The 12,409-nt window shown below is 24.5% G+C and overlaps 1 protein-coding gene across 1 annotated transcript; it reads right to left on the bottom strand.

The window, feature by feature from the left end:
- Positions 1 to 235: 235 nt before the first annotated feature.
- Positions 236 to 12,007, bottom strand: LOC145833945 (calsyntenin-1-like). Its single transcript, XM_082941226.1, has 18 exons — positions 11,871 to 12,007; positions 11,270 to 11,398; positions 10,793 to 11,015; positions 10,421 to 10,623; positions 9,735 to 9,884; positions 8,168 to 8,350; positions 8,007 to 8,053; positions 7,493 to 7,688; positions 7,042 to 7,187; positions 5,412 to 5,583; positions 4,910 to 5,073; positions 4,252 to 4,382; positions 3,990 to 4,192; positions 3,686 to 3,829; positions 3,189 to 3,331; positions 2,227 to 2,413; positions 1,686 to 2,083; positions 236 to 813 (listed from the first exon to the last, which is right to left on the bottom strand). Exons 1-18 carry the CDS (start codon positions 11,926 to 11,928, stop codon positions 562 to 564), a joined length of 3,129 nt encoding a protein of 1,042 aa, XP_082797352.1. The 5' UTR covers positions 11,929 to 12,007; the 3' UTR covers positions 236 to 561.
- Between the last annotated feature and the right edge of the window lie 402 nt (positions 12,008 to 12,409).

Raw genomic sequence — 12,409 nt, forward strand, 5'->3', positions numbered from 1 at the left:
TTACCTTTAATATACTTACAGAGATATCAATATAATACTGACTTTTCTGTCAAAAGTTTTCTTTCTTGATCTAAATAGTTTAAAGAAATTAAAGTTATAACTATTTAAAATATTTTTAAATGTAGTCCATTTCGTTGAAAGTATAAGTTATAAAATTTAATTATTTTAATTAAGTTCTTATAAAGACAAAAAACATTGAAAATATACTTCAATTGATAACTTTTAAATACCTATATGCAACTAAAAAATAAAGAATATATAATAAAATACAGCAAAAACATATAGTCCCTTATAGCAACATATCTATTTGCTTAAAACATTTTTTTTTATAAACTTATCTTGAAACCTTATAACAAACGAAAACTTACGTTTTTTTTTCTCTGAAAGCAAGACTCGTACAATTATATTTTACTGTCGATTATAATGTTCATGCAATTTTAAAATCATGCATAAATCTATTATGAAGTTTTCAAAAAAAACACCGCCAAAAATGATATAATAAAAATAGGGTGCTTGATTGAAAACTGTTAGTGTGAACTTATCATTTAAAATAACTATATTTTACGGATCCCACTCATAATAGTCGTCAGATAGACATTTTTCTCCGTTAGAAGAAATTTTTGAGGTTACTGCATCTGATACAATACTGTTTCCAGATTTATTTTCAATTTTGGAAGGTCTATTAGTTATGGGTCTCGATGAAGAAGGTTTGCAACTGGTAAGGTTTTTTTCAGCGGTTTTGTTGTTGTTGTTTTGAAAGCATACAACAGAGTCTTCTTCAAAGTCTGAAAAGTCTGATGATTCCGGATCTTCCTACAATAAATACATTTGTTTGAAACAACAAAGTTTTATTAAACTATTCTTTAAAGTTTATAGTGGAAAAAATCTCAGTCAGGTAAATTTTAATCTTCAATTTAAAAATAACTAAAATTTAAAAAAAGACAGTTCATCATGCCTGTGATTTTTAATCTTTTTTTTTTTTGGAATTCTATATAATACAATAACAATACACAAGTACTTTTTCATTTAAATAAATTTACTAAAACAGTTATATCTGCCCAAACTTACGAACTGAACGTATTTTAACAGAATAAGTAAGTATTTTTCTCCTAATAAAACAATGAAACACTAGGAGCTTTATTTTTTTAAATAATTATTTATTAAAAAAAAGTATTTACTTTAACAAAAATAGAAAAACTTTAGTCTGTTTCCAGTTAAAAAAAAGTTTATTAAAATAATTTTCTTATGAACAAAGAATTGTAAAGTATTTTATAAAATATAAATATATATTTTTTTTTTTCATTTTAATGTGTTGAAAATATGAACCTTTTTATATTTGTTTGATTTTAATAAAACTAAACTTTTTGATAACAAGTTTTATTTTTCAAATGTTTTAAGTTCATAAAAACTTCAAACTTAAAATTTAAAGGAATTATTTACAAAAGAATGTTTCTTCCTGTAGGAATTTTCAATTTTAATTTAAATCCAAAGGTTTTTTGTACACTAGGTCATGGGAACAAGTATTTTAAAGTCTTTTTTTCTCGTTCAACAAAAAATCTAAAACTTTTTTTAAAACCATACATAAAATCTTAAATTTATTATTAAACCTGTAGCTACTCCTTGAACTCAAGCTGAGAAAAAATATTTGCTCTCTTATAATAAGTTTTCATAAAAATCTGACTTACAATGAGGGGATTCACAGTGATGGTCATTGCAGAGTCATCCCAGTCCATGTCATCGTCGCTTTTTGCTGCCACCTCGTCGGTTAGTTGGTGAGTGCTGTCTTCAGAAACTTCGCGGTTGTGAAGCTTACTGTGGATGAGCGCGGCTATTGCCAAAACAACTAATAGGACAACGCAGATTCCTGTAACAACAAAAGGTACAGCATTTTGTTGATCTTTTTTGTGAACTGCTGCAGAACTGTATCTTTTAATTGGATTATTTTGATGGTTAACGTCGTTGTTTTTTATTTCAACTGATGGTTTTTTATCGTTGTTGGAAACTAGTAGACCCTGAGGCTTGTTTAGGTCGTTATCAATATATAGAACTTTTTTCTTATTAGGCTCTGTCTTTGTTTGATATTCTAGAAAGTGGTATTGAAGTAGTAAAAAACCTTCTTTTTACTTACCTTTACAAGTTTACTAGAACTTACTAAAGATAAAAATATTAATCAAATAGTACGTTTTTTAAGTGGTTCTCGAAAACTGAACTATTTACTTGTGCTACCTTTGTTTGTAAGAAGTTCTTTTGACACTTTGATGTGATCTTGAACTTTTGAAGGAGTTGGTTTAACATCATACATTTTTTTTGTAGAAGTTATCAATTTGTTTTCGACTGTAGTGTAATGATCTACTGTACTTTCGTCTAAAACACTAGATTCTGTACTTCCTTCATTATTCGATTTAAAATCAACCTTTATGAACAAACATATACTCTAAGTAAACTTTAATTATCTAAATAATATAACAACATGATAATATAGTAAATAATAATACAATATAAATATAAATAAAATTAAACAATAAATTTTATAGAACAATATAATAAATATAATACATCATAGATATGGGGTGCACGACTATTCAAATTCTGATATTTAAAGTTCCGAAAACTTAAACTCTGATAATTTTGAATTAGTTTGATTTATCGTATTAAAAATCTACTTATATCAAAATATTTTTAACCACCATTGTTTTATTTTTTAATTAGATATACATTAACCACTTTTTTTTTTCAAAATATAACTTCTTTTTTGTAAAATAGCTGAATCAGTTGTAAAACTTAACAAAACATGGCTACTTTTAGTTTTTTATAAATATTTACTTCATTTTATTCTATTAATTACAATTATAACAATAAGACCTACATTAGCATTTCTTATTTGTATATCAAGTTTAAGTATTTTTTGAGATGTGGTCGTTGTAAAATTTTTATAAGAGTTTAAATGGTCAGAATTTGAGTTGTCGGATTTGAATTGTTATGTAACCACAGATATGTACATTACATCCTCAATGATTTTGATCTTATTGAGTTCATTATGTATTATTATGGTTAAGTGTAAATTAGTGATGTAAAAATTTGATTTAAAAAAAAAAAAATTTAGTTGATACTTTTTTTAATTTGTTAAATACTAGATTATAGGTAAATTTTACAATCAAAAAATACTCTATAAGTTACTTTAGGCTTACTTTAAGTGGAAAACTTTTACTAAAAGAATTCGCTTTTCCTTTACATTCTATGTCAAAAACTAAAGACTTTTTTTTAATGGAGGTAGACCTTTTAATTAAAATGCTTCTTAGTCCTTCCTGGTATGTTTCCAAAGTTGAATCTCCTTAAACATTATTGATAACAATTTTTTTCAATTTCTAAGGTTTTTATTAAAACTCAACAACAAAGCAATATTAACATTTAACAAATGAGGCTAATCCCTTAGTTGTTTTTATTTAAAGATTATTTAGAACAAAATTATTATAAATTTTTTTTTATTTTTAAAACTATTGTACTTTGAAATATTTTATTGCTAATGCTTTAAAAATCCGGACTGAATTACGAGCTGATATATTTTATGCAGAAAAAATACTGTATTACATAGACTATATTTTTCAAACAGTCTGTGCCGTACTGTTTTTTATAATATTAATTTAAATAAAAAATTTACAAATTCTAATAAACAAATTTTTCTTACTTCCTGAAAGAATATAAATATTTTTTTGTTTTTTAAAATTCATGCTTTTTTTCTTTAACCATTTTTTGTTCAAATGTAACAAAGAGCTGTTAGAGTTTTCTCCTTTTACAGTTACTTCGCAACGTCTTATTTTTTCTTTTGAATCTGTCGAATAAATTAAAATCCAGCTACTTAAAGTTAAAAGTTAAGCAAACCACATAAACTTAAAGACCTATAAAATCTTGTTTTAACTAAATAACATTTTCAAAATCAAACAAAGTAAGCTTTTATATTTCCATAAGTTTCTTTAATACCAAAAACAAACCTAATGCAAGCTCATTCTCTTCGGAACTTTTAAGTCTTATTAGTACATCTTGAAACGGACTAACATCTTCTTTAAGTGGTAACACGAAGTTTTTATAGTTTAAACCTATTACATATAAATAATTAGGAACATCTAGTTGTAGTTGAAGTTTAATCGAAACGGGCTTTATTTTAGGACAGTCTTCTGAAAATTGTGCTGGACAACTAAAAGTATTAATTAGTAAATTTAAAATATTATTCTTTCCATTCAATTTAAAACTCACTTGAGCTTAGTAGATAAAATAATAGTTCGATTTATAACTTCAAGATTCTTTAAACTGTTTTTATACTTTAAAAATCCCATTTTGAGAGGTAGTTCAGACAGACTTTCTAAAATTTTTGTTTCTTGGTAGCCCTGTCGAAAAATTAAAAATTAATAATCTTTAATTTATTTAAATAGTGTCTTATACCATATCATATAATGGTTATGCCATAGCTGCACAAAATACTAGTCAAGTTTTTTTTATTTTTAAAAACTTTCAGTATAAACAAAAGTTTATAAAAATATATTAAATACAGATTTCATTGAAATACAAACATTTATCACTTACTGTATAAAAAAATAAGTAATTGTTTTTATTATTTTTCATCATTTTTACTTGTTTTAAATTACTGCATTAAACTTTTTTTTTCGATAGTACTAAATAAGCATTTACATTAAAAAAAATCATTTTATATAGTAAACAACTTAGAACATACTAATATTAGTTAATATAGTCATTAACAAAATCTGAATTGATAAAATACTAGTATTTAGACACAAAAGTTAAATACATATTTTTTTTTTAATCTCGGCTAAGTTCTGATTTTGCTGCTTATCTTGTTTTAAAACATTGATCGTTTTATAAATATCAAGAGAAAATGGTTTCAACGTATACAAACCTTTGAAACGATAACATTTTTTGATTTTTCTAACCCCAAAAACTTGATACCTTCTTGGCAAAATGTTAAACATTGTCTTTCATTTTTTGACATTAACTTACCATGACTTACTAGTAATTTAGTTATTTTACCATAAAAGTGTTGATTATAAATGGATTCTTTACCTGAAAAATAACTAAAATATTGTTTTAATAGAATACTTTCAAGATATTTTACTAGTTAGTTATTGTCAAAAAGATGAATACTTGATTTAATTTTATACACAAAAGAGTACTTTCAAAAAACTGAATAAAACTAATACTATTTCTATGCTATAGTTTAAACTTTTGTTATACGAGATAGCTTAAAATATACTTAATAAACTTATGTAAAAACACGTTTTAGTTATTAAGTGTTTTTGATGTAAATAATACATAATTCACTTACAAAAAGCTCAACTTTATTTTATAACAATAATAGTCTTTCTTAAGATAGGTAAATTAAGTAACTTTAACTTTTAGACCTTCCCAAGCAGCTCCAACGCTCCAAACAGTAGAAGAAACTTTACTTAAGTGCAAAGGATAATCGTCAGCTATAAGAAAAGGCTTTTTACTCACATTGTTTATGTACAAACTGATATTTGGGTAATCAATGTTGAGTAAAACTTCGTATTTTATGTTGTTACAGTTTCCATCCTTCAAAAATTAAACAGTTATGAGTCATGTTTGAAAAAAATGAATTATACTTTTTTGTAAAGCTTTTCAGCTTTGTATTCAAACAGTTATTCTTTAACAGCCTAATCTAGATATTTAAGCAACACCAATTCAAAACGTTTCAATTCTTTAGATGCAAGTTAATAATTTTTACTATCAGTTTATCATGCTTTTTTTTCATATCAATTCTTTATTAAACTATTTCATAAATAGACAATTTAAAAAAAATTTAATTAAAACGTCTTTATTTTTATTATTTTAAATATTTTAAAAAGTATCAACTAGTTTAAAGTTTTTTAACTTGTTTTAATTTCTTAAAACTCAAACAACTTATTTAACACCAACAGTAAACTGCATACACTAATAAAAAAACTATTTTACTTATCCAAGTACTTTTCTAAAAAGTTAAGTTTCATAATTTGAAGTGTGAACGATTATGTAAAAATTTCAAACGTTTAAAGGTAAAGCGTTTAAAGGTTTTTCAAAAAACTTATGCATTGTTTTGTTTTATAGACATTAAAAAATTTCAAGCGTTTAAAGGTTTTTCAAAAAAAAAACACACTGTTTTCTGTTATAAATAATAAAAAATTCCCTAAAGAAGTATAGCGCGATATATTATTTAATACTTACTATACCAAAGAACTTTTTAAATTAGACTGAAATCTATAAGAAAGTAATAATTAATTTTCTATTAAAAGCTTACACAAAACAAGTCAACATAGATTTGAAGTTATTTAAGATTTTTATCGGTAACAAAGGTAAAAAATGTCTGAGCTTCACTTGAAAATACTAAATTATGCATAAGTATGAAGAACGTCATCTTAAAATAAACTTCAGCGTTTTCAATTTATAATTCAAGCTTCGAATTTTAAAGTTTGTTTTGAGTGTTTATTTTTTACGAATATATAATAATAAAAATTTGAATAAAATTTAATTATTATGTAAAACTTGTCCAAACTTTGGTTTTCACTTAATTACCAAAAGTATTAAGTAATCCTGGGCATGACGTTAAGCTGTTCTGGTGTATGACTCGATAACCGAAAGGTTTTTTGTAGACAAGGTCCTTGGACCAAACCTTTTGAGCGTATTTTTTGTCGTTCAATAACCAATAAACAATAATCCAAGTTAAAATAATTTTGTTGTATAAGATTTCTAAGTACTTCGAAATTAATAGATTCAATTTTTCTTAGAAATGTAGTTTAAAAAACTTAAAAATACGTTTAATATTACAAAAAATAAACTATACATGTTGTACAAACAAAAATAAGTAGTGAGTGTTTGCTACTATACTTAGTTTTTTTCAAAACAATATCTACCTTTATTTACTATGGAAATAATAACTGATAAACATATCAGTTTTAAAAGTTAAAGTACATACTACAGTACAGCTTGTATAAAAGACCCGTTAAATCTAAACTTTAAAATACTTATAACTCTAACACTCTCGTCGTTTAACTTCCAATGCCACTCAGCTGGATTTTGTTGCTTTATATCTAGTCGATTTTTGTATCCATTTGGCTTTTTCCTAATCAATAACATAAGATGACAATTTTGCACGTAAATCGCTATATGGTGTCGATTATGACCTTAAAAATATTTCTATTTTTTTAAGTTGTAGCTATTATATTATTAGTTTTTATAATGTTTATTAGAGAAATATAGCAATTAAATTTATAAAAGCTTATTTTTTTAAATGTTAGTGAACAAAAACTTTGAAGTGTATTTATCAAAAAAAAGTTAACAAAATTGGATGAAAACTTAGAGTAAACATACTTTTTTAATTAGCTTCAAGAACTTTTTTCTACCCAATATATAACTTTGCAAAAAAAATACAAAATATATGTCTATAATCTATTCATGTTTTACAAGAACTTTAGTCATTTAGAAATACCTGATTCATCTGATTTGCACAAAATGGTTCGTTTCTCTCCTAGTTTAGATAAACTAGAATCAAAAAGTTCCATTGTAAACGAAATTTGTGTGGTACCATCCCAATCAATACTATTGAGAAAGGTAGACTTTCTGTCACTTAGTTTAGTAATAAAGTCTTTTTCAGTAAGCTGATAAGACTGACTTGAAGACGAATTCTATAAAGAAAATTTTTTAATGACTACACTGCTTAGAGATGTGTTTTATTTACTAAAAAAAACTATATAACTAAAAAAAGTACAAAACATAAATGTATCACTTTAAGTATTCATATGTATATGAATCTATTGTTTAAGTGAAAATAGTTTTTAGTAAGTACCAATACTCTAAATATTTATCAAACACTGCTCGTATTTTCGATTCTAAAATCACTTTGCAAGGTAAAAAACTACTAAACGTTTATTTATATAAAAACAACAACTTAATTAAAGCTCAGTTATTTCGCTATTAAATATATAAGAAAAAATAAAACTTACATTTGTCTTGTGAACGGATAAAATTTCACTTACATTTTTTCTTCTTGCTAAAATTTATTTGTTGATTACAATTAAAGCTTATTTAAAATTTTATAAACTTATAATTCAAGTTACAGCAATGACTAGTTTACGAAAAAGAATATTTTGAATGAATAATTTACCACAAGTTTGTTTAAGCAGCTGCGGGGAGCATTCAAAATTTTCTTTATGGTCAAACTGCAACCCTGCAGTAACTTCAACTTCTACCGACTCGTTAAAATTTGTGCAAGTCTCTAATTTCGGTAAATGCTTGATAATTTGAAAAATTTTTTCGTTGGAATTTACTGGAATCACGGGCTCTAAATCTGAAATAAACGTTTTTTTCTGATTACTCTTTGCAAATACTAAATAATAGTAATACACTATTTAATACTAAGACCAAAAATGTGTAAACTACATTTAGTAGTTTATAACTTCTTATTACTTTTTAAAACTTAAACAATATTTTTCGATTTAAATGTAAAACTAATATTATTGTTGTTTCAGTATGTCGTGTAAGAAAACTCCCTTGAGAAAAAAAATTAACTGGCGATAGATTCAACGCTAAATTCAAGTTTATTTGAAAAAGCTACACAACAAACACATAATTTTAACTGTATTAAAGTTTAAGTACTTACAATATATTTTTCAGTTAGATATTTATTAAAAAAGCATTAAAGATATTTTTAGAATAAAAAATTCTAAAAGAATAGTCTTAAAACTTAGATCTGCTGCGCTGTAAAGTTTTTCCTTGACATGGCACTAAGATAAATAATATATGAGTTTTAAATTGCACAGTTATACTTGCTTACAATGTATAGTCGTCTCAAACCGTTTTTAGTAAATTTTTAATGCTTTTTAACGAGTAATAACGTATCACAATCCAAAACAAAAAATCATTATTTAGAATTTTGAATAGTCTTTAAACTTTTATGTTTACTATAAATTCTTTAAGCTAAGTATAAGTGTAACAAATACTTAAACTTTACAGTCTTTAAAAAACATGATTTATCACTATATTTAATAATCCAGTCTAATTTATGATTTATTATAACATATATTTTTCATACTTTAGAAAGTTGTTGAGAAAGGTATTCTCAAACATTTTAACCAATATACAAATAATTATTAAGACCTAAATTTTTACGATAAAAGTTGACTTATGTAAAATAATTTGTCAAATTCTAGTAATTTCCGTTTAAATAAAGAGTATTTTTGTTACGTTATAGTTTTATATTAAGATTAACTAAAAAATTAAATTTTTAAAGATAACAGTTACTTAAGCAGTTAAAAATTTGTTTTTATAAACGTATTAGTCCTGGACATGACGTTAAACTGATCTGGTGTATGACTCGATAACCGAAAGGTTTTTTTGTGCACCAGGTCCTTTGACCAAACTTTTTGAGCGTTTTTTGTCGTTCAAGATACAATATATACTACAAAACATGTTTTATTCAGTAAGTTTGTGTTAGTTTTCAAAAAAATATACTTTATTTTTATATTACTATGCTTTTTTGTTATTTACTCCTTAAACCTTAAAAAAACTTTTATGAAACTAAAAAATACTTAAACTAACATTTTGTATTTGTAGAAGACTTAAATTAAATAAAAGTTAAACAGTAACTTAAATATATCTAAGTATACAGTGCTAATTTTCTGAAATATTTTTTATTTTAACGAGATAAATACTATTAACAAAAATTAACTTACTTTTCCATCCAGGAATACATGGCTTTTTTATATATACTTCAATATTGTGAATTAATGAATTTTTACCCCTACAGTCTCTGGCCATCACTTCAATGTCAAACTTTTGATCAACATCAGAAACTTTTAAATACTGTAGTGAATATATTTCCCCTGTTTAAATATCTAACTTAGTAAAAAAAATAAACATTTTAAACTAAGTAATAGTATTTTAAAATGCTTCAAACTTAAAATATAAATACTTAAAAATTAGTTTTACATGTACAACTTATAACTATACAAGTCAAATACTGATATTTTAATTTCTCTTAACAAATGTTAGTATAATATCTTTAAACAATTAAAAGTGCGTATGTCAGCTGTTTTTTAATGCGGCAACTCGATTTAAAATTAGCTGAAAGACTCGCATACTTTTTATATTATAAACTAGCCTACAATTTTATATAGTAATGACTTTTCAGTAAACAAGCTAGAATAATAAAAAAAAATGCTTAGATTTTTTTTTTTTAAGTTTACAATTTTGTTTAATAAACTTGTTTATACTTTAGTTTTAATTTTGTGTATAATTATAGTAAACTGTTATTGTTTTATAAATGTATAAACTACTAAAAGTAATAAATGCATTTCCTTTAAGCTTGTTACAAAACAGTTTTAAAATTATTTTTAGTAATTTTCAAAACGAAAATTACCTGTGTCAGAAATATTAAAATACTTTTGGTTGTTTATAATATGAAAACCACAAATTTTTTCACCACAGTCATCATCACGTGCTACAAGCCTTAGTAAAGAATCATTAACATTAATATTATCGTGAACAGTAATTGAAGATGGTGAATTAACAATAATTGGGTCGTGTTCATTGCTATCTATCACCTTCACTTGCACTTTTGATCTGAATTAAAGTAATTCACTCATATTTAACTTATCATTTCATACTAATTTTTTATGTATATAAAAATTAGTTACACAATAGTTTGCAGTAAAAGTAATTAACGAACATTCTACAATATTTTCAATTTTATATAATCACTTTTCCAACAGTTATAAAACACAGTTCGTACTTTTTTGATTTTTTTCTTCCTTTAGTTATTCCACTAGAGACTTTCCATCCACAATCGACAGCGGCAACGTAAAACTCGTAAGTTGATTGGTTTTTGCAACTCAGTAATCCAACATCATCCTTTAATTGGATGCTTGCCTGTCCCAAGCTGACATCTAAAACAAAAGCTCCGAACGGTAGCCATTTTCCATCCTTATTCGTCAGCTCAAAATCACAAATTTTACCTTTGCAGAAGGTTTATTTGATGAAATGGAATTTTACTTGGAGGTTATTAGTTGTTATATCTTGATAAGTTTAATTTTTTTTAGTTTAAAATTAAATGATATCACAATTCTATCAAATTTTACAATACTTTATTGATTCTATTTAAGTTTAATAGTTTGAAACAAACGTCAAAACTGTTTACAAACACATTCTTTTTAATTTTTTTTTGTTCCGGCTTAGAACTTTAAAGAGAACTCAATTTTATTCTTAATACCTGAGTAGTTTGGTGAGTCTTTATCCTGGGCGAACAAAGGAGGGTTAAGGATAACATTCACAGTGTTTCCATCAATTACACCATGGTATTCCTTAGAAGATAACTGCGGTCGATGCCTATTTCTGTGACCTACAAGGATTTTTTAATATTTTTCATTTTTTAAATATTCTTTTGTAAAAAAAAGAAGTAAGTCAAAATAGTAAGCTATAATTATTTATTATTTTTAGACAAGGTTTAAAGATACTTTTACTAAGTTTTTATTATAAATAATATATTTTTTAGATCCAATCTTAAATATTATTAAATAATAAAAAGTAAACTTCTTATTATTAATATAAGTTTAACTTAGTTTTCATTACCTTTACGCTTTGTTAGCTTAGTAAAACCATAAAAAAAAATTCAATATGCGTTTTTTAATATCTATTCGCACAAAAAAAAGCTTTTTAAATAATAATTACTGCACAGTCACCTACTCTGCTTGATAAAACAGAAAGATAAAACAGAAAACTAAAGTTAACAAAGTTAGTTATAACCTCATAAAAAAAGTCATGTAAAATTAAAACAATCAGCTTTCTTTGAAATATTTATAATTATTATTTACCAGAGCAACTTAATATTCCTATGAGAAGCAAAACTGTTTTAAAAATCCTAGAATTCATTATAATTTGTTCAGAGTTACTTGTCCATTAAATAGTTTCTTCTAACTATTTATATCGAAAACTGAAGCTAATATAACTCTATGAAAAATAGTTATACGCACAATTGATTTTCCCTCATGAATTATTTGGATTTTTTCATAGATTTTGTGGAATGCTTTAAACTAATGACCACAAGCGGTGATAATTTCTCTAAAACTGATATTATGAAAAACTTAAGTTTAAGTTTTAACAAGCTAAATAGAAAACACAAAAATTTCAAGAGGTATACCGAGATTTCTATATTTTTGATAGTATTATAGCTTGTACTAACTTTAAACTACAGAGAAACTATATTTTAATAATTAAAAAAAAAAATTATATGAAAAATTGTCTTCCATATCTTTTGAAAAATTTTAAATAAACAAGTAATTTGAATATAAATTAAAAGGTTCAAAAACTAGTAGTTTTACAAAATTTTTGTGTCGAAAAAGGTCTTTAAAAT

This window comes from Thalia democratica, chromosome 1 (assembly GCF_965202585.1).
Source record: "Thalia democratica chromosome 1, ktThaDemo2.hap1.1, whole genome shotgun sequence".
In the NCBI taxonomy this organism is placed as follows: domain Eukaryota; kingdom Metazoa; phylum Chordata; class Thaliacea; order Salpida; family Salpidae; genus Thalia; species Thalia democratica.

What these genes read in the sequence shown, in the direction of transcription:
- LOC145833945 (XM_082941226.1), bottom strand. Translation starts at nt 11,928, where the DNA reads ATGAATTCTAGGATTTTTAAAACAGTTTTGCTTCTCATAGGAATATTA. An exon ending in ATGTATTCCTGGATGGAAAA is followed by an intron (nt 8,351 to 9,734) that starts GTAAGTTAATTT and finishes CGTTTATTTCAG; the next exon opens with ATTTAGAGCCCGTGATTCCA. An exon ending in TATCCGTTCACAAGACAAAT is followed by an intron (nt 7,689 to 8,006) that starts GTAAGTTTTATT and finishes TTTTCTTTATAG; the next exon opens with AATTCGTCTTCAAGTCAGTC.